The sequence below is a fragment of the Fistularia commersonii genome, chromosome 6 (genome assembly GCF_037954325.1).
Source record: "Fistularia commersonii isolate RoL2024-O1a breed Wild chromosome 6, RoL_Fcom_v1.0, whole genome shotgun sequence".
NCBI lineage: Eukaryota > Metazoa > Chordata > Actinopteri > Syngnathiformes > Fistulariidae > Fistularia > Fistularia commersonii.
Genome location: NC_141289.1, coordinates 9799414 through 9822733, shown reverse-complemented (window position 1 = coordinate 9822733; position 23320 = coordinate 9799414). Strand labels below are relative to the sequence as shown.

Sequence of the window (23320 nt, the reverse complement as noted above, 5' to 3'; positions counted from 1 at the left end):
GTTTGTGGTCCACAGTGAAAGAGCAGCCCTCCCCAGAAGAAAATGGAAGTGCCGTGTTGCCAGATGCAGGGCCAACAACTCCCTGTCGAACGTGCTGTATTTGCGTTCACTGTCCCGCAATTTACATCTAAAGAACGAGAGGGACTGCCAGGCATTCACCGCCGGCTGTTCAACCACAGCCCCCACGGCAGCATCGGACGCATCAGTCATCAACGCTATGGGATCTGTGGGTGCGGAATGGGCGTGGAGAGGCGCGTTAGCAAGGGCCCGCTTGGCCCTGTCAAAAGCCCGAACCCGCTCCGGAGTCCAGATAACCGCATCCTTAGCCCCATTGGGATCGTAAAACCCCATAAAGCGTCAGAAGGAGGTGGGCAGAATGAGGGAGGAATGATTGTAAAAACTGACAACGCCCAAGAACTCTTGCAAAGCTTTGACTGATGCCGGGCGAGGGAAATAAGACACCGCCTGCACGTTCGACAGCAAATGGAACTGCACCCTGCGGTGAAATGTGGTGCCCCAAGAAATCAATCAATGGCAGACCAAACTGGCACTTAGCCAGGTTGATAATGAAGCCAAGCTCGTCCAAACAGCGAGAGGAAAACCTGAGTTAGGTGCTCCAGGTGCACATCAGTCAACAGGCAAGCCACCAGAATGTCATCAAAATGAACAAAGATGAACAGGAGGTCATGCAAGACTGAGTCCATGAGCCTTTGGAACGTCTGGGGAGCTCCCTTTAGGTCCGAAAGGCATACGCAGAAACTCGAATAGGCCAAATGGGGCACGTTCTGGTGGCACCTGGTGATAACCACGCACCAGATCCACCTTAGAAAAGATGGTGGTGGCCAAACAGCAGGATTTCCAGAGAAATCCTGGATGTGTGGGATCGGGTAATGTCCGTTCGCATCCACGGTGTTCAACCTGCGAAAATCGCCACACGGACACCATGACCCATTGGCCTTGCGCACCACATGAATCGGGGAGGCCCACGAGCTGTTAGACCGTCTCATAATCCCCAGATACTCCATGGCGCCTCGCCTGCGTGAAAACAGGTGGCCCCACCATGGGGATGAAATTCTTCACGTCATGTCTTGTAGACGCAGTGGAAAATGCACGCATCGTCAGTGACGGAAAATTCGCCGACAAACGTTGGTAAACATCCCCCGAAACCAAAATACTGGCGTGTGTACGCAGCCCAAACTCTTTCGTCTCACATGGATAGGTGGCAAAAGACACTCCATCAATAAGACAACGGTTCCTGATGCCCACCAACAGGCTGTTGGCGCACAGAAAATCTGCACCGATGATGGGGACTGTAACTGCGGCGATTACAAACACCCACCCAAAATGGTATCTGTCAAAGCAAACAGACACTGATCGTGAACCAAAAGTATCCATGACTGACCCGTTTGCGGCACTCAATTGCTGGCCGTTGTCCGAATGTCTGCCGGCTCAGACAGAAGCAGGCTCTTCTGCGAGCTAGAGTCAACCAGAAACCTGAATCCATACCGTGAGTCCCTGACAAACAGCTGAGTGCTTCCTGCGGCACCCACAGCAGCCGTTGAGCGCTTCCTCTGTTGCTTCCCGGCCCCCGAACGAGCAGGGGGAAACATAGCGCCCAGCTCTGCTGTGGACACCTCGGCCAAAAACGAGTCTCATCCGAGTCTACTGGCGCTGTCCGCGGGGGCTCCGGTGCCACACTTTGGATGACAAACTGCCTGGTCGTCACCAAGATGTGGTCGGCCTCCTCAGTGACACCGCGGTAGTCACCAGTGACCAAACACTGGGAGTTTGCCAGGGGGAGAAGCTGACACAGAAAAACATGTTGAAACAGGAACCTGCCGTCCTCAGATCCAAGCAGTGACAACACGTTCTCCATAAGATGCGTGGCAGACCCTTCTCCCAGACTGGACATGGAAAGCTCACTCCGTAGCAGACAGACTGTACCTCCGGAGCAGGAAATCCTTTAACACAGTATATCTATTCTGCACCGAAATTCCAAGCAGGTGGAAAATCGCCTCCGGAACCAAGTGGCTGGGTCACTCTGCCAAAACTCCAGCAGCCGGACGGCCGTGACCAGCGGGGCCGTCTGAGTGAGATGGGGGAAAGTGGCCGAGGAAGACTCACACATTTCCTCTGAGTCTGACATGCTCAATTCGGGGTCACCAATGTGGTGTGTCGCCAAGGAGAGATGGTGGGGACGTGGAGGAATTTAATTCTTTAATACAGAAACACCAACAAACAATAACCTTGAACATCCGGGATGCCCGGATGAGAGGCCACACCCTTTGGTGACGGCCACAAACTACAATTTCTTCAATGAAAGCCATTATTGGATATTTTCATGATGTGGTCTCAAACTCATTCGTACATGGAGTCACAAGGGCCTTACCAACTGTCCTACAAATAGATCTGCTCTTACTATGAATTGCAAAGTTGCATTTGTAATAAAAAAAAACACATTTACTAGAAAGACCTGAGTTAATCATTTTCAAATAATAATAGTTGATTGTGTGATTTCCATTTGCAGTAAGTATTCTGACTTCAAGTCACATCACTGTTTATAGTCTCATGTGACATTCAATCAAAATAGATGGCCCGATAGCCGAGGTTGTCCTGAAAAGAAAGAGGTCTTTTACTTGATTTTTCATTACAGAATAGAGGTTTCATGTGAATTATTTATTACACTGGGACACCAGCTGAACCACAACTTGAAAAAAAAAGGTTCCTAGAGGGATTAAAAAGTATTACTTTTCACTTTACACTTCCAACTCCTGCCATGTTTACTCCACATCCTACTCGGTCATTTGTTTATGACGTCCTAACCTCTAAAAATCTCTTTCATTCACAATTTTCCAATTGCCTCATCGTGTCATATCTGGGCCTGTCTATTCGCTCACTCCGATCCACCGCCATCTGTTATCTACTCCTAAAGACAAATCTTCATTTACTGACTCTTCTCCTCCCCTATATCTACTATTTTAGTTATTACCCATTCCAACAGCCCCGATTAGTCTCTGACTGTAAAATATTCACGTATGCTTTGCAGCTGATTTAGGAAAAACGGATATTTCCCTTTTGAATTAATTTATTAAATGCTAGTTCACATGACACTAAGGGGTAATTACACGTAAAGTGCTGATTTCTGCCATGCAAAAAAAATGTGAACTGTTGGTGCAGCACAGTCATATTCAAAACAGACCTTCAACAGTTGCATAGCAACAGCAGCTGGTTCTTCCCACCGAGGGTAAAAGTGTTCAACGTTTGCTTGTTTAAAAACAACACACAACACGGACACAGAAGCAGTGCTGTTCAGATTGTCATGTAGCAGCTTATCCCATTTTTGTTATTGTCTGTGCTTACCCGAGTTTAAAAATGCTGAGCGAACAGAACCGCGATCCCCGGCCTAATAACTGACCCAAATAACAGCCTGCAAGGCCCCCAACTCAAAATGCAGCACGGATTCGGTCCGTGTTGAGAAAACTCACTGAATGAATTCTTTCTAATGTCTTGTTTCTTTCTCCCTACCCTGCCTGCCAGCTGACATACTTTCTTTTAATTCATCAGCAGCACAGCAAGCGATGGAGGGAGCGTGGGAGAGAGTAGGAGGGATAGAGAGAGAAAGAGTTTCATCAAAAGACTGTCTTGGATACTTGGGGGAATATATTGACTCTTCAATGTGCTTTTTGATGATGCCTTTCTGTGTTATGAACTCCACGATACACAAGAGCAGCAACAGCAGGATGATATTAGGGCCATTTTTCCCTCCGCTGTCTACCCTCTGTCTCATTATTCCCTCTCTGTCTTGGTTATATCGTGTCTCTTATTTTTGGGCGATATGCTCACTGCCATCAACTGGTTGTCAGTGCATTTCAGAAAACCTTTTGAGGCCCTTGAGAATAAACTTTCCGTGAAGAAGCAACCATACGGTCCTAAATCATTAATCATTGAGAGGGTTATTCCCCAAGTATTCAATAAACAGGGTGTAACGTGGCCCATTATAAATAACCCAGAAACAACTTGCGAATGTCACATCTGCTCGCTGCAATTATCATGAAACGCACACTTGGAGAGACATTAAAGAGAATACTGACCATTCTCTCTTCAAACTGTGACACTTTAAATCAGATTCACAAATCCTGGCTCAAACTAAACAAAAACAAAAGCAGGTACCAATACAGAGAAAATAAATCAGTTAAAATGTTCTCCGAACAAATATTGGACGTATTAAATTAACAGTAATAATAATAACAATAATAACAATTATCATTAGAGTTTTTATTGCTGTTGATAACGACACGATGACAGTTATACCAAAAACCACCATGACGATAATGCTAATAATGCTCATAATAATAATGCTAATAATAATAATAATAATAACAAAGATATGGTAGTTGTTATTGTTGTTGTTAAAATGACATGACAACAGTAAAAACAATAATCGTGGTCAAGGAACAATTATTATTATTATTATTATTATTTTATTTATTCATGCAAATGGTTCCCCTTTTTTTTGTGTGAAGGAAACCAAGACTTATTTAATGCGTTGTTAAGCCTTGTGAGACAACTGCAAGTGAGGAAAAAGAAATCCCTTGATTATGACAGGTGATGAAATAATGTGGTCCGTTCGCCAGCTGTCAATATCTGCATCCATTGCGTTGCATCTTTATGACAGAACTAAGGGACTGTCCTGCGTCAGACTACGAAGGACGGTAGGAAAGATGTTCCTTGGGGCAAAAAAATGGAACCTAGCAATTTGGATCATTTAGAGTGCACGTGTATGGTGTGTCTACGGAGCATATTTGCATCTCACTGTTTTCAAAGACCGTAGCGTGGTGATATTTCCTAAATTCCTTTGGGTAACCATAAATTCTAAATTAATTGAACAATGATTGTGTTGAGCCTTCACTATTATATTAAACCTGTCAATGCATAATGTGTTTGTTAAACAGATACCCGACTCACCAGATGACATTAACAAATGACAGGTAACAGAAATAGCTTCTGAAAGCAACACACGGTTGCACGGCAACTGCTGTCTGTCAGGACTGATTAAATTGAACATGTTTTATCACCCGAAGCCAGATAGCTTGACATATCTGAGAGACATGTTTCTTTTAGATAGTATTTGATCCCAATCTGTTATTATGGTCATCATGTTTGAACCTTTATCCAACCAATAAAATTTCAACTTATCTCAACAACTTAGGAACAATTTATTCATTTATTTATTTACACATTTTAGATTGATATATACTTTAATTTCTAAAATGGTAGTGGCCCTTTTCAGTCTTGGGGCCTATTATTCTATTCTATTCTATTCTATTCTATTCTATTCTATTCTATTCTATTCTATTCTGACAATATATATTCCTCAGGACAAACTTTGAATACCATACAGCCAATATTTTCATACTGTTTTTCTTCAAAATATTGCCATAATATCGATATTACTTTCAGTCCATGGTTACATTCTTATCAGGCATTCTGCAAGAAACTCTCTGTCATGGTGAGTGGATCTAATGATCCCGTTTTCTCAGATCTGGAACAAAGCTGATGTAAACCAAATTATCAACTGCACAATTATGCAGTAATGTAGGCTTTGGATGTTCTTTGCAAAATGTATATCATGCAGTGGGAATGAAGGCCCCGTGCAGCTGAACACACAGCTGAGAAGCAGATGCCGCCCTGCCTTCCTCCATGCTCACGTCAAACAGACGGAGACTCGCGTCCCAGTGGGTGAACGGCGTGTAACGGAGTACGCTAGGGATACTGCCGTCTACAAGAAGCACAGATTCCGTGTCACTCTCCGTTGGGATTCAGATTCCTTCCGGAATCAGAAAATAAAACAGATGTGAGTGGCCAAAAATCTGTAGCGCATATACCTTCTCCGAATGCACCAGGAGGACAGGTAAGGTGTGCAAGATAGTGGTGAGACCAGTGATGTTGTTTGAAGATGTTGTTTCTCATTGGACGTGAGGAGGATACATAGGATCAGGAATGAGTCCATCAGTGGGACAGCATGTTAGATGTTATGGAGATCAAGTCAGACCGAATTGCTTTGGACATGGATAGAGGAGGGATGGGGAATTCTGAGGCTTGAACTGCCAGGTGGTTTTCCTGGAGAAACACCAGAGAGGAGATTTATGGATGGAGTGAAAGAGGAAAGAAAGTTTGCTGTTGTAGAGGAGAGGATGCAGAGGAGTGGGTGAGATGGAGGCAAGATGATCTTCCTTGATGACCCATGAAGGAGAGCTTTAACTTGAAAGATAAATGCAACTTTTGAAAAGCAACTCTTACACAGCAAACACATTTGGTATGTTGTTATTTTCTTTCACTTGTCAGTTTTATGAAAACCCAATTTCCCAATCAGAATGACAAAAACAGAATCCTATCTTTACTTAATTCCCATGATCCAAGTGGTTTTGTTAGAGTCTGTTGCCAGATCTACGACAAATGGATCAAAATTAGTCGATGGCACCTTATGGATAATGATACGCAATAATCTATACAACCTAAACAAAATAAGATAAATATATCTGATAGTTTTTATTTGTCTGGAATATTAAGCAGCAGCTCTGGCAGTCACAGACATTGAACTTAAACACTAAATCTTTGTTCATGCAATGATGACTTGACATCTTTTTCAAGAGAGAGAGAGAGAGAGAGAGAGAGAGAGAGATGAAATGCTGGATTTCTTCATCTAAGATAACCTTTGGATGACTTTTGTTTTATGACCCTCTGGAGTGTTTTTTATTAGTTGCTTGGCATCTTGTTTGCTGGAGGTTATCTATCACATTCTCTCCAAAGACCACCTTCCTGCAGCTGGGACCGCATGTTCTGATATCTACTTAGACCTGTTTGTTTGTTTGCTTGTTTGTTTGTTTGTTTGTTTGTTTGAAATTAACAACTGCAGGGTGGTTCTTTCGGAAAATGTAAATTTAGCCAACAAAAATGAAGAATATGAAGTGGGGGGGTCTGATGTGCTAAGCGGGTTTGACAGCAGTTGACATTTTCTTGCAAATCTGTATTTTAGTGTCTTTGATTTTTACGTAGCCAATAGCTCTCTTTGTCTCTCTCTCTCTCTCTCTCTCTGTCTTTGTGTATGTGTTTGCACGTGTGTGTGCAGGTGCAGGATAACAAAACTATTTTAAACCTCTTGGAAAACATCTGACAACTTTCTGCAACACAGCACTTCTTACCCTCTTTCTGCAATCAACCATTTTGTCAAACTGATCCTTCAACTTGCCAAATTCCCTACATTCGGCTTCATGGCCCTCTCTTAAATTCAAATGACGGATCAAGGCTCATTGTAAGATAATCCATCCATCAAAAAAAGTCATCTCTTTCTGTGGAATGTATCCTGCCCTAAAGACAAAATGAATCCCGTTATCAACAACAGCACAACCTTCTCTTAGTCTGCTGAACAATGATATTCTTTAATAATTAGTTTAATGATAAACTGTGCAATATACCTAGTGGTTAGTGCCCCTATATACATTATAAAAGAAGGGAAGATTAAAATTCTTTCATTAGTGGCCCGGGGGACTCATATGCTGTGGTGAGACAGGGGGAATTGAAAACATCGGGCTCAGCATTTTCTAATCATTATGCATAAATAGCGTGATATAGTTTATATTTCCCCTATCCGATATGTACGGGAGGTGATCGGGCTCCATACGGGATTCTATCAGGAACTTTCCTAAGGGACACTGTGCCAAGGACTTTCCATTTTAATGATGAATTTTATGAAAGATTAATACTTCCCCTGAAACTGACACAGCGCATTTCAAACACAACAGTATATTTTAGGCCGGTGGGATTTGTTGACACCCCGCTACGGTTATTGCGTGTCCACATCGCATGGCAATCAATCCTCACATGTGATTAATGATCTTAAGAATGCAAATAGAGGTGCCTCATTGTCACTATTGACATCTCAAAGCCAGTCCCGCTGGATATTCTCTCTTGATCGAATGTGATGAGCTTGTGACTTATCATCCCTTAAGTTCCCATACCTCAACTGAATGACACCTTTCAATGGAGGCTCGCTGACCTTTGCACCTAACATAATATCATATGAATCATATTTATTACCAGCTAAGTGTTAATGTTTTTATTTATTAATTCAAGTGTTTGTCTATCTATTTATTTACCTATTTATCATGCATCATAACCTAATGTTGAAGCCAAAAGCAAATGTATACAAAAGTGAGTATTGAATTTCCTGTGGCAATGAACCTGACTAAATAGATAAATTATAAGAAAAATACATTACTGTTTTCATAGAATAATAGTGTCACTTAACCTGCCCTCCTATGGTTATATCGAAAAATAACAATGCTATGACAATATTTTTTTGATAGAACAACAGAAAAAGCAGATACTCGGGGCAAACAGAGATTCACGGTGCTTGTCTTCACTTAGCTGAGTTGACAAAAGCAAGTGACAAAAGTAAATGAGTGCTGGAAACTGGCTGCACAATACATAAATCCCAAGACGGGCTCTGAGCAGGACTGATACGGTGGACTATGGTTTGATATGGCGCAGAACTCACAAGAATGTACACAGGTGCAGGACATACTGGCAGGAAGGGAGGTGATCGAATAGAAGCACCGTGACAGGCAACACTGATGAGACCTGATTAACTGTCAGGATTTATTAGACGATGTCTGGGAACCATTACATAGTAGCGTAATATGGAATGGGGATTTGAGCTCACATTACAGAAGAAGCAATAACACAGTTGGCTATGTTGGATTTTATGGATAATCAAAGAAGAACAAACCAAAAAGATTTCCGAGGGATCGTTAATATACATTTTTCACAATACATGTTTTGACTTGATTCTGATGTGGTCGATGCCATTAAGGTGTCTTGCTTGTATTGAATGAGCCAGGAAGCCATTTTACGGCGAAAAGACAGGCGAAGCTGTGCTACCCGGACCCAATGTCCTTTCTCGGGCGATCACATGTAAAAATGTCTGTTGGAAACGTTGCGGCTGACAGTGACAATTTATACTTTGATACATCACCTCCACTTTCAGCTTCTTTCTCAGGAGAGATACAAACCTATTTAGCTTGTGTCAGCAACCTTCAAAGCAAAAAAAAAAAAAAAGTAAAAACAGCTGATACCCTGCTGCACAACTGCTTCCACCTTATCATCATGAATGACAAGATCAACTTCCATGATGTGAATAATTTACATGTATGCAGCTGGTACGCTAAGTTAACTCAATGCAAATTATGAGTGCTTCAGGCGTGACATGTTGTGCATTAATCTGAATGCTGACTCACAAAATCATGAGAACACCTTATTTTACTTTTCTCAATCCTGTGCAAATGCACTGTTGCATTTAAGAATTCAGAAATATTTCTCTCTTTAGTGCATTTGACCCCATTTACAGCCCAGTGCGATTCATTAGCTAGAAAAAAGTAAGGGGAAACTTTACAAATATATATTTAGTTCTAAAACATCTATCCATTTTTAATCAGTGTTTAGTGATGTTTTTAAGCGTCTCAGTCTGAATATTGGCACATAGTGATGAGGCATTTTAAACAACGTTAAATGTTTATATTATAGAGCAGAACCTTATAGATTTTTGAAACGGGCTTCAAGGCCCCAGATGCCTGTATTAAACGGATTCTTGAAGCCAGGTAGAATTCATCCTATTGACATTAATGATATGTATTTATACTGTACAAATCTGAGATTCAACCCTGATTGTTTGTCAGTACCAGTTGTGATATTTGTAAAGCCACAGGCTTCAGTGTTTGCACTGAAGGTTTACCAGAGGAACTATTTGTTTAGTTTCTGCAAGTAAACCTCAGTGGCAAAAGTGGAGGAAACAGAGGTTGGCTGTTGACTTGAAGACACTGTCTTGCATTAAGTACATGCCTGCTGAAACTGGGGTTTTTAACAAGCAACCAGCTCAGCTCCACTTAATAACTATGACATCTGACATTTTAAAAAGCTTACACTGAACTGTCAGAAAATTGCAAGCAACTAAGGTACAACAAAAATCTTCTGCAATGAAAATTTCTTTAGTGCATGTTGATAAAAATCATTCAAAGGACAAGGTTCCTACTTCTTTGAGAAATACTTATCCAGACATTAAAATTGAATAAAACTGGAGGGGGCAGTGGTTCACACTTCTGCATCACAGCAAGAAGGTCCCTGGTTGAATTGCAAGAGTGGGCCTTTCTGAGAAGAGTTTGCTTGTTCCCTCTGTGTCTGGTCTGGGTTCTCCAGTAAAAAGACAGTGGGTTTATTGGAGACCCAGAAATCCCTAGATGAGAGAATGAGAGAGCGATTGGTTGCATTTTTCTATATGCGACATGCTTGTTTTTATATTTGGCCCTGTAATCGATGGGCGACTGGTCAAGGCTGAACACCACCTTTTGCCCAATGACAGCTGGGATAAGTTCTAGTCCCCTTGCGACCCTGAGTGCAGGATAAACAGTTTCGCTATTGAATGAATGAATGAATAAATAAAACCGGATTGAGGCCCTATGTACAAATGTTCCATACTTTATCTTACTGCAGTATAAATTTTGAAGCTAAAACAAGTGACTTGAATTTTGACCACCTTCAGAACACAAGACGGCTCAGTCAAGAATTAGTATTGCAGAAAAATGAGTTATTATTAAACTAACCTACTAACTAACTAAATAAATAAATGAATAAAAATATTGTTGTATAATAAGGAAGAAAAAATCTCAATTTTTTTTTTAAAGCCTCTTCCAGGGATGAAACAGAATAAATGAAAACAATATGATCTTTGTTGATCCCTGGTGCAGATCCCCTTAGACTCACAATGAATTATTTAACTGAAGCCCTGTCAAGATGTTACCAAGGCCAAGTGAAAAAAAAAATCTTCTTCTCGGACAACCTGCTGAAAGAATCATGAACTTAGGCGCAAGTGAAAAGCTTGGAAAATCGACAATATACAACATCCAATAACAGCCTCCACCTCAAGTGTCTTTTTTTCTTTTTTTTTAATCAGTCTTTATTTTTCCAGGATTCTAACTGTTGTCTTATTCCACAACACTCGGGCACACACTCAGAAGGTTTACTTCATACATGTAAGATACTGGGAGTTGCCAAGTACAACAAAACACTGAGTAGCTGCAGTGGAACAGATAGAGATGAAGTGACTTGTACCAGGGCGGTTAAAAGATAAGATACTTATATTCAGGCAACCTTTTTGGCTATAAAAGTCTCTTTTTTTTAATATATATACTGTTTTACTCAACATTGGATGCTTGTTTTGCTGTATGGCTATACATGTACAGTATAAGTGTGTCATGCACGCTTGCAATATCAAATACACATGTACAATGTATATCATTTATTTGATGTTTAACATGATCGTCTATTGAAAAAAGGAAGAGAAACATACAGATATACAATATAAATCTAAGCCTAGATACATTTTTTGTGGCAGCACAGAACATTTCACATTCCATTATGGGACCAAGGCCATACAACACCTGGAGTCTCTGATAGCTTTTTTTCTTTTTTTTTTTATTTAAAACTAGGCTCACATGGCATATTGTAACCTCTAAAATGAGCAATGGGCTGCTCTTTTTATGTCAGTTTGGACATTTGTTTGCTTCCCCCCCCAAATAACTTCCCAAAATAAGTTGCATGCATGATAAACAAGTATCTATAGAATATGTTGCTTTGTTTTTTTTATGAAGTAGTTAGTTTACTTCTTGGCTTGGAAGTAAAAACAAATGCATTTATTAAATTGTAACCCTTTACCAAGAAGGAGATTCAACAAGGTGAAACCTTTCCCCACGCAGAAACAACTTTTCAAGTTATCCTCCTCAGAGCAGCGTGAAACATCTTTGGACTGGCTTGCTCAGTTTAATATTACTTTCCCAACTCATAGGATCATTAAACTTTCTGCCAAAGACCAATGCTGACAGATCTTCTTTTAGCAAGATGTCTAAACTCACCATTTCATATCGGTGATAACTAGTTACTCGACCATTATTTTTATTTTAGCCCCGTCTACACGGCAGAAAACGGGAAAGGACTTGAAGCGGGCCACTTGTTGGATACTGATCAGGGTTGAGGTCAATTCTGAAAGAAAACAGCAGCTGAACAGCAGCATTCATAGTACAATACATTCAGTTCATCTTTTAAACAAACTTTAACATTGAATTGATCCCAACTCTGAATAAAAGGGACTCTCTCTTCTGAAATGTTTATGCACGTACAGTAGGTCAATCTCCTGTCAGTTGCAAGTCATTGATTACACTCTGACCTTTGCTGGAAGTCTATCACAGGTGTTCAGGAAAAAGAAATATATTTTTTATCCACGCAAGTCTTCAGATCTGTCCACCGTCCAGAAGATAAATGGCCTCCGTGGGTCCATTCCCATCCCTCGTATCTCTCACGCACACATGCACATGCACACTGTTGAACCTTTTCCTCTTTCATCATTTCACTTGTTACATTCTGATGGAGAAATGATGACCATGGCTCATTATCCTCTCCCTGAAGAATGGATCTGATACATTCAGTGCTTGTATGTGCTTAGTAATCGTGCTCCACCTGCAAAAATCAAAGGAATCTGTTCGATAGCGGCTCGAGTCTGGAACGTTGAGATGATCACGTTATGTTCTGAGGTGTATTCAGAGTGCCCCACCGATGGTTGTACGGCTGCGTCGACCGATGGTCGGTTAATTTGTGTAATCCTATCTTTGCGCTAAATAGACTGACGTTGAAAAGCCAGCATGACAATCACAAAATGCTCAATGTTTGACCATTTTTCATCTCATTTTGGGTCGTACACACCGTATATTTAATATATATACATAGATGTATATACACACTTATGTACTTATATACAGAGATTTTTTTTTTTTTTTCTTAATAGAGCATCCCACTCTATAAATGTGGACATTTTGACAACATGACGGGCCCATAAACCAAATTAACAACTGGACACACAGTAGAAATAATACTTCACAGGTTGCATGATCATGTTGCCTGAAAGGCCCTTGGCAGTTAATTTGAGAGTAAATAAGGTATTCGGACGAAGTTGGATAAATTCAAGTGCAAATCTGTCATGCTATCATTTGAAGTACTGTTGTAAACGGTAGAAGTGGAAGAAAAAACTGGCAGTTTTATTTATACTTGTGCTTATTTTGTTTCTCTCTCTCTCTCTCCTTTTAAAATGACCAGAGAAAAAAAGATTTTCTTTGTCAAGGATATAGCAAAACTTCAGAACCTGAGTGGCAGTCATCCTGAACAGAGGACAAAAATCCTCAACTTTGAATTATCATGGTTGGATAAAAGTTTCCCAGATCGGTGCCTTATACAGTTAGTGAGAGTGCTGTATATTAGTGAAAAATAGATACACATCATCTGCAAAGTGACACAACTCCAAGGCGAACAGGAATCATTCTACAATGGCTGATCATTACATGCAATAACAGTGCATAGGGTTTCAGTCAAATATATACGTTTGTTAAATGGTTAATCGCCTGCATTTATCTGATCACCGGTAAAACTGTATAAAGATTTATTTTGTTCTGGATATGAAAAAAAAAGTTGTCGCTTTTGTGTTTAATTCGGTCTTTCTTTTTTTTTTTTTTTTTTGCAAATGTTGTACTTATTTCATTGCTGGCATTGTATCTCTCTATTTACACACTACTGAGAGGGCTAATATTGGGAAATGACCATCCCAATTACAGTACATACTATAGAAAAAAAAGGATTCAAAGACTGCAAATATAAAAACAATTTTGATGAGAACTTGGTCCAAAACTAAGTCTTTCTCAGTCTTTTTTTTTGTCATGTTGTTGTTGCAGCCTTTAACTCGATGCGTTTCATTATGTATAAAAGCAAAAGAAAACAGGAAAAAAGAAACAAAATGGAAACAAAAAACAAAAAAATCAAACAACAACAAACACCTCAACAAAACAGTCCAATCAGACATAATAGAGCCAATAGACAAGGTTAAAAAGTGAGAAAACAGAGGGGAAAATGATCCGTGACCAGCGGTCGATGGCGTTCACATCCGTCAGATCAGGGATTTTGATTTTGAGCTGGGAGGATCGCCTCCGCAGGCGGCTGCGTTTCATCTGGGCGGACCGGTCCAGAGAGTGGCGGCTGGCGGAGCGTGGGCCGATCCCGCCACTCTGCTTGCGGTACTGGATGTGCGATGAGGCCGTGCTGTCCAACTGCACCATAGACTGAGAGTTTCTAATGTCTGCCACGCTGGTGGTGATCTCACCTCCCGCCACTTCATTATGGATCTCCAGGGTGGTTAGCAGGATGTTCCCGTGTCCATGTGGTTCTGCCTGCATGAGTAAGGGGATGAGAAAGAAATGATTGTCATTCAGCTCAGAAATGGAAAACTTCTGTTTTGATTATTGGTATATCTCAAACTCCCATCTCTGACAAAGCTCAAGATATTTCTGTAGCTCGTGGATTTTGGATCCCTCACATCGAAACCTTGTTACATTTCAATAGAAGAGCCTGTCATATGAACTTGTTAGCTTACAGTGTTATCTTCTAAAAAAAAAAAAGAAAAGAAAACACAAGAATTCCTTAATGGTTTGTTACATCATCTCAATCAATAAACTCAATAAGTGTATCACCTCATTTGTCACCTTTCAACCTCGTCCAGTTTAGCATATGTCTACAAATACAAATGAACTAAATGCACTCGGCACAAGTGAAAAAAAAGTCCTTAAAGCTATAGCCCTCAGTAACTATAAAGTGTTAGGTTAACCGCAATAAACACACAGCAGTTTGCACTCTCAGCTCTTTAACAGCCCATATACCATTGGACACACCATTTTGGTGCCACATTAGCTCCTTGGGTCCTTAGGGAAAAACAAATAAAAGCTATCACCCAATGGTATTTCCGGCTAGAATGTCACAATTAAGTTTGCATGCTTAGCGTCATTTGCAGCACATCTTACTACCACAACGCTAGTATTCTGCATGCATCTGTGACTTGTAAAAGCATCATATTCATTACTCCTTACAACAAATAAGAAATCTCAGTACTCTGAACTGAACTGACTCCTTAACTCACACATTTATTCATTTGTGTCTGACGAATGCCATGTTTGCAATTCCAGCACTTGAACGGCAGATAGTCTGGTCCATGAGACTCCTATGTCTCAGAAATCCATCAATAACTGTGATTGATGTAGCATGCTTGTCTGACATTGCAACAAAACAGCATCAAACTCTCTCATTTACGCCACTTGCAACACAGAGAAGTGAGTTAGGAGATCTAAAGCGTGACTCCATTTCATGGGGACGGATTACAGCACTGCTAATTTTACCTCTGGCAAACAAATAAGTTCGGAGCTTGGTTAATTTCTGTAGAAAAATAAAATATTATTCCATCACCAAAAAATATTTGGGGATTAAATAATCCCAACGAAATTGATGGAATGTTGTAAAAATGTGATTTCATTATTTTGTAATTTCCCAAGTATCATTTTGATGTAACACATTGTAGTTTGCAGAGCAGACATGCTTAAAAAGTCTCATCCTCTGATTTCTGAGTCATGGTGTAGTGTGAAACCTGCATACAATTGACAGCCGAAATGTCTACGATTACATTCTGTCATTGAATGTTCTTAATGGCTCATGATCTAACTAAATATAAAACCCAGAATATTGAAATAGGAACTGCATCAATCCAAGATATTCAAAATACTTTGACTGTTCAGAACGAAAAAAAACCCAAAGTTGCATAATCCCTCAACGCAGTGATCAAAAACAGGACACACGGCATGCCGGTCATGTGAGTATGTGAGTGTGTGTGTGTGTGTGTGTGTGTGTGTGTGTGTGTGTGTGTGTGTGTGTGTGTGTGTGTGTGTGTGTGTGTGTGTGTGTGTGTGTGTGTGTGTGTGTGATATACACATATATCAAAATACATCACTAATGGACAATGGTGAGAGTTCATGCAAATGTAGCAACAGTTGACATCCCGTGAAGTCCCATGCTTTGTTTTTGATTTATGCAAAGACAGAGAAAGACAGAGTAATTTGGCTAACTAATCTAACTAGGATAACAGCAGCTTAGCTAGGTTACCAGGTAATATCTTAAGCATCATTAATTTGCATGTCTTTCACAGTTTACCTTCTCCCCAACAGAGCTTTACAGAAAAGTTAGCATACTGCAACATCTTTTTTTCAAAAATAAAATTAAAAAAACAACAAAAACAAAAATCAAACATGACCTCTAAAATTGTAAAAAAAACAACATTATTTGTACTTCCATCAATTTTTTATTCAAGGGCTGTGTCTGTGACATTAATCCAATTTTCACTCAGTTGAGCCAGTGATTTTCATCAATAATGGCATTTTCACATAAGCAAAATACAGTTCATAAGACAATAACTTTGAAATGCGAGATCAAGCATGAGCATTATTTCAAGGTTGAAAAACAACGCTGCAATGGGGAGGGTCAAAATGAATGTTTCCGAGAATATGTCATGATGAGAATGTCTTGAATCATTCCATGGATGGAGGCATGTCGAGTTGACACTGGTGTGGATATTGACGGGTCTCACTTGACATACAACTCACCGAACGTGAGTGGCGAAGACCTTTAACCTGATTGGACCGTTTAAGGGACGCAGTCCTACTACCTGCCTCCTGAGAAGATGAAGATATTCAGCCGCATGTGGGAGACAAGTACCTGCAATGTCTTTGCTTTTCAAGATGATGATAAAGCTCAGTTCAGTCATGCGGAATATTTTGCCTATGCTGCAAGTAAACTGTAGAAGAGTTGCTGTGTCTATTTGTCATTCATGTTCTTATAAATGAATCATCTCTTTAGCGGTTTACTGCGATCATTTCTAGTGAAAACAACAAATATTCACAGCAATTCAATCCCACAGAAGGCCTGTTTCATTCCAAAACAATATTGAAGCAACAGAAATTAAATATTGGTGTTCTTATTGTCACGTAATTTACGTCTCTCGAAGTGCGAACCGCCAAACCTACCCTTGCAGCATCGTACTTGGCTGCCCTCTCATTGTTCGCCTTCTCTGCCTTCTCTGCCAGTTTCTTTTGCATCTGAGGACCTCTCCCGAAGAAGATGTAGTTGACAAAGGCGTACTCCAGCAGGGCAAGGAACACCATGACGAAGCAGCCCATCAGGTACATGTCGATAGCCTTTACGTAGGGGATCTTCGGCAATGTCTCCCTCAAGTGGGTGTTGATGGTGGTCATGGTCAGGACAGTGGTGATCCCTTTTGAGAGAAGGAAATAGATTATAGAATCAGTACTACAATACATGCAATGCAATTGGATCCGCATTTTAAATAGCTGAGGCATGCCAGCGATGACAGTGGTTCTGAGGTGTTTAGCTTTGTCAAATCTTTGTACCTAAGACTTTAAAACACTTTATAGCCTTGACTTTGACACTTTATAGTTTTATTTGTATTTCTTACCCCCCCCTTTTTTTTTACTCTTTATACAATTTCCGACTATTATTTATTATTGTTATGTTTTACTTGAAACTCTGGCACAACAATTTCCTTCGGGATAAATAAAGTCGTTCTTATTCTTATTCTTCTATATGTATATGTATATGTATATATATATCTATATGTATATATAAAACACCTTGTTTGAACCGCCTATGCTTTCTGTCACACACATTTTTGTTTTCTCAATTTTCATTAATTCATTCATTCATTCTCAAGGTAAAAAACAGAAAATACACTGTAAATGCTGATTGAAATAAACATTGATTTATTCATTACTTTTCTGTACCTCTTATCCTGCACTCAGGGTAGCAGGGTGTGCCAGAGCCTATCCCAGCAGGGGGAGACAGGTTTCACGCCCTTATTCCCACGTCTTGAAAAGACATATAGCCGTTCACTCTCTCATTGACATGTCTGGGCAATTTTAGAGTCTCCAATAAATCCCATGTAAGTTTTTGGACTGCGGGCAGAAAACAGAGACCCCAGAGGAAACCCATGCAGAAGCATTAACCGCTGCACCCCTGTGGAGCCCTCATTACAATAACAAACAACAAAAATAAAAAAAAAAAAAATCTCAAAAACATGCTAGGCTACTGCGAAGTTAGTTGCTATAGATTTCGGCATCTATAGTATGATAATGTGACAATAAATTGCATTCCAATCTCTTGCATTTTTGCCCTCTTTCTCAAATCAGATTTAGAAACAACACATGAAACAATTATTTTAAACAAAAATATTCTCGTTTTGCCCCTTTAAAACCTACCAATCCTTGTTATCATACTTGTTGAATTTGACACTTAATTAGTCTTCAGTTGTCATTACATCAGCTCGTCTCTAACGGAGAGATTCACTGCGCTAAACAGATGCTGCTGTCTTGCCCATAACCTTCGGGTCACTTTGCAAGATCCTCCAACTAACAGATGTCTAAGGTAAAAAGCAGATTCTCCTTGCAAGAAACCGTTCATGATTACGCTGCCCTTGATTGCAGTGAGAAGGGAACAATGAAACAATAGGAGAAATTAAATAGCATGTATTTTACTTTAGCCGACTTAGAAAATAAATAAATTGAGAAATAAATTACTGACGGCTTTCATGTCCGTGATCCAATTTCGCTTTTGTGAATCACACATCCTGCTAGGTGAGTGCATAACCTCTGCCTCATTGAAATTCAAAGGTCTGCATTCAAACCCCGACTGCCCTTTGGTCATCAAGCGGAAATAACTCATTAGAATAGTGCTGCATGTATCTCGCTCAAAGCGCTCAGTAACCTTAACCACCCGGGATACCAAATAGCCTGTATGTCATTCCGTAAAGGCACCTACGCACCAAACGCACAAACAGATGAGGTGAAATTGAGTGTGTGTGTTGGGGGGGTTACATTTCAAATGATGTTAAGAGAGCAGCCCATTTCCATGCAAACCCCGACCTCCAGCAGCACAATAACGCTACATCTTATCTCATTATAGATATACGGCTGATATATCTCCCTTGCTCTATCTGCCCTGGCTTGAAATAAATGGAGCCTATCAGTAGCTGCTCTACTGGGGGGGGGGGCGTACACGTGTGTGTGTGTGTGTGTGTGTCATAAAATACATTGAGGAGACACAGAGCAGCCAGTGGATTGGGAGGAGCAAGCAGGATAACTAAGGTCAATCTAGCCCTTAGCCTGATTTATTGGTGCATTACAAGGTTGGCACAGTACGTGTGTGTGTGTGTATGTGTGTGTGCTTTGTCAGACATCCTGAGAATAAGATGTGAGTGCACACATACCCGCTTGCACATACCCCGTGTTGTACCACTTTTGGCTTGTGACTGGATTGGAACATCATCTTTTTTTTTGTGCTGAGCGATAGTCATACTCTTTATAGGTGTTCTTTCAGTGGCACCATTACTCTCAGTCCTTCTTTTCTGCCGTCTCTCCCTCTTTTTTTTGCCCTCCCTCGCTCCCAGTTTGGACAATTTAATCAAGAGGCGATGCGCCCATGGCCCTCCCCTCCTTTTTCATCACACTGTTACAGTCTCTGGGGAGAAATACAGTTTTATAGGGCTTCTCTTGCTCTGTTTCTCTGTCTCCCTCATCCCCTCCCTGTCTGATCCCATTGTGTGCCCCCTCCCTCTTACTCTATCTCTTTGTATCTAACACCCTGTCTCATTCTCTCACTCTTCATTTCTCTGTTATCTCTATTTTATTTTGCACAAAATCTTTGCCCTACCCCCCCCCCCCCCCGTTCTGTGTCCAGGAGTCTGGCTTCCACCTTAACAGCCGGAACAAAGGTGCACAGCAATCAAATCTTCTCAAATCACAAGCCGACGGGCCTTTAGCAACACAGCTTTGCATTAGAAAGGGGGGGGGGGACATCATGTGGGATGGAATAAAACAGCAATGAATGTTAACTGTGAGAATAGATGCATGGGCGGTAAATCAAAGCAGTGCTAATTGAACATATCCATTCATTCCTACAAGACAGCGGAAACTGTCAAGTCTTTCCAAAGAACATGGTTTCATGTTCAGGAGTCTAAGTGAACAAAGATGTTTGTGTCTACAACTAAAGTTACGTGTTCCTCCACTGATTGCAGCCAATGCCCAGACTTTAACTTTTAATGTTTTTTTTTTATGTGAAATTGTTTTCAACGAGATTAAAGTACCATCAGGTCATTTGGAAGTTTGCAATCCCTCAAAATTGCTTGGGAAATTAGACTCCCCTTTCAAACAATTAAATTTCTGCCTTTGTGGATTGATTTCATCCTGACTATTACCCTGCTCTTACAGGCAGGTACGTGCAAAGGGAACAGACTTACACGCGCATCCTTTTCCCCATCGAGGTAACATGATGAGAGCTTCTAATCCATCAACGTTGGACTTTGCAGTTGTACACCGGATACTGCATCAAGCAGGACTTCACACTTTCCGTTGCAAACACACACTTGTGTTTCAACGACTGGATAATGCATGCATGCCCAGACAGGGAAAAGCCGACCAGCTCAGGAAGGTACGTAACTGTATCTTTCACCCATCTCTAATAATATGATCTATGCAAGTGTGAGTATGCATGTAGTTGGGTGTGAGTGGGCAAGAGATAGATATCACATGTTTTCTAAATGGCTTATTGCTCAGCCTCTGTCAACCCAAAGAAAGAAAAAGAAAGAAATCAGTCTGTGGGCAAATGAAACTGTATGGACACCCATGAGCTCTATTCTCTCCTCCAAGCTGCAAATACTGCCCACACAGGAGACCATGAGGCGACGCTGCAAGGACTTGCGGTTAATTTATGGTAAAAACCAAACATCTTTAAACATAGCATTTCAAATTTCAGTCTTTGAATAATTTGTATAAAACGCAAAAAAAAAATTTACGCCCAGTTACAATCATCTTTGGAGCCAAACATTCCCGGTTTTATTCACAGCTCCTCCTAGTGTGTGGAAGTGTTGAGCAAGACGCTGAACCCCTAACTGCTCCCCTGGCGCTGGTGAACGGCAGCTCATGGTTCATCCATGATGCGTTAATTTCATAAAACAAATTTCCCGATGAAGGATTAATAAAGGATAAGATATTGATAAGTTCAGGGAAATTGGTGACAAAGAGTTAAATAAGACAGAACACTAACAAAAACAAGAAAACATGATCAAAAGTGCTCTTCCTGAACATCCAATAATAGCAAATAAAAATGACAATCAAATATAGTTGGATCTCCCAAAGACTCAACTGATATTTGTTATTTATATCAGTATTGTTTAGTTACTATAAAACTAATTTAACAGGTAATAATTAATAGTACTCTTGTGTAACTCCTGTTTCTTTCCCCCATTATATTATTGCATGTCCTGTACCTTTAAGGAGCCTTCGCGAACTGTGCAATTGTGTGAAAGTGAACAGGTGGTCAGGAAGTAATTCAGGTTTGCCAGGTGTGTGAAACTGAAATTAATCAGGAACCTCACATCCAACTGCTCTTCATTTTTATATCTGCCAAAGCGAAAATGGTGAGTCTACTTCATTATGATTTATGCATAGATATATATTTTTGTAATATTAAAGGGTTCATTTTAAATTATTGAAAATGTGAGTTTGTTTATTTGCATTCTGCTTTTCGGTTTCACAAGACTTTCAGAACACTTTCTGAAAACTAGTTAATTTGCAGGAGCAATTCCTATTATTGGATTGTTTGTGCACTGAGCTAAAAAGGCCAATTCAACAGATCCGTGTGAAAAACGCATCTGTTGCTGCCATCAATTCATTGTAAAGTGACAAATCTGTATTAATTATTCTGTATTGATTATTATTGGACTGTAACATGAGATGAATTCCTCAGACATTTTCCCACCTGAGAAGAAACTGTCTCCCTTTATGCTGAGGCACACTATGCATTTTCTCTGAAACTACAGACGACCTTTATTCCTTTGTCAGATTTGTGCAAAGATAAACAAAACACTATGTATTCCAAAGGACACAAAAAAAGAGTTACAAAGCATATGTTTCAAATGTTCCTTGATATGTATTTTTCAAATTAAGGAATATGACAAATATTGTCCAGTATGTAAGATTGTGACCTCACCTACCCATCCTTCACCTTATGTGTACATTTATGTATTTGAAATGCCATTTGCATCAGAATCATTGCATCAGTTTCTAAAATTCAGCTGTCTTTTACTGAATAAATACCTTAATCTTAAACTAAATGGGTGACAAAGGCAGTGGTACTGGTAAATGTGGTGGATTTCAAACTGGAAAATATGTGATAATGATTATGTACAATAAACATCCTGCTATTACTTTTCTCTGGACTGTTTACATCTGGCTATAACAGTATGTTTGTTATTTATGCTACCTATACCTTCACTGAGGACTGCAAAATAAGAATTGAAGAATTTCATCGTACAATGAAACATGTTTCCAGACTGTACATATTGCAATAAACTCTTTAAATCTTGAATAAAGAATGCAACAACATGGGCGACCGTGGGTAATTTACATTCAATTCACCTCCAATTTTGCTTTTGTTAATTAAGCTTGATGTGCATTTTAAATAACTAAAAGCCAACTGAAAACAGCATGTGGGCTTGTATATCCTGTAGGGGACTTGCCCCCCCATCACAGGCAAATTGCCTTGTTTGAAATTCAGTCATGTCAGGCATGAATTGCTTTCACATTGACAGTGAAACTCTGAGGGTATCTGCACATATCATGAGGAATATGAAGATTTTCAGTAGGCAGTGTAGCAAAAAAAGGGGGGATTCTACACATTCATGAGGTTGATGTGCATCAATATGGTGTACCCTAGTGTCCTAAGAAGTCTGGCATTTGTTGCTAGACATTTATGGATAACCGCTATCTTGCCATTGAAAAAATAGCCATATTCTTGAAAATCTGACAAAAGTGCTTAGGTTTGCAAATACAATGATACTCTTTATTTGTCCCCTTTTATAAACACCACTTTTGTATGGAAATAACTTATGGAAGTTGACGTCTGCCCACAGGATAAAGTGAGGGTATTGGATGGAGTCAAGCAGATGGTGACACCTGGCTAGCAGAACTAGCGGGAATGGAGGTCATTAAAGAAGAGGAGGACTGAGGAGGCTGGAATCAGACCTTGGACCTGAGGTGGGACTCTGTATGCTTCATCTTTTGTGGAGGCTTATCGCCATCACAGCGTCCATTTGGGGGTCTTTTCTCAGTCTCTCTCTCTCCTTTGAGACCAAGAAACCATGAGGTTCTGATGGGGCGAGGGGAAGGGGGAGAGCAAACTGTATATCTAGGTGTGATGTCCATATTATCGTCACAGAGAACTCTCAAACTGTCTTGTGCTATTTACATTCCTCCAGATACAAATTGAGGTCATCAGCAGTCAC

The 23320-nt window shown here is 40.2% G+C and overlaps 1 protein-coding gene across 3 annotated transcripts in view; it reads right to left on the bottom strand.

Moving 5' to 3' along the window:
• Positions 1-11335: 11335 nt before the first annotated feature.
• The window catches only part of LOC147233347 (gamma-aminobutyric acid receptor subunit beta-3-like), a 65451-nt gene continuing 53466 nt past the window's right edge, over positions 11336-23320 (bottom strand). For 2 of the 3 annotated variants that reach the window (XM_086148041.1, XM_086148044.1), the window contains 3 exons: positions 16992-17239; positions 16572-16640; positions 11336-14318 (listed from right to left, as the gene is read on the bottom strand). In XM_086148041.1, the coding sequence (XP_086004167.1) occupies positions 13947-14318; positions 16572-16640; positions 16992-17239 (689 nt within the window). In that variant the 3' untranslated portion in view covers positions 11336-13946. The remainder of the gene's footprint in view (positions 14319-16571; positions 16641-16991; positions 17240-23320) is intronic. The other variant, XM_086148042.1, reaches the window with a different exon arrangement.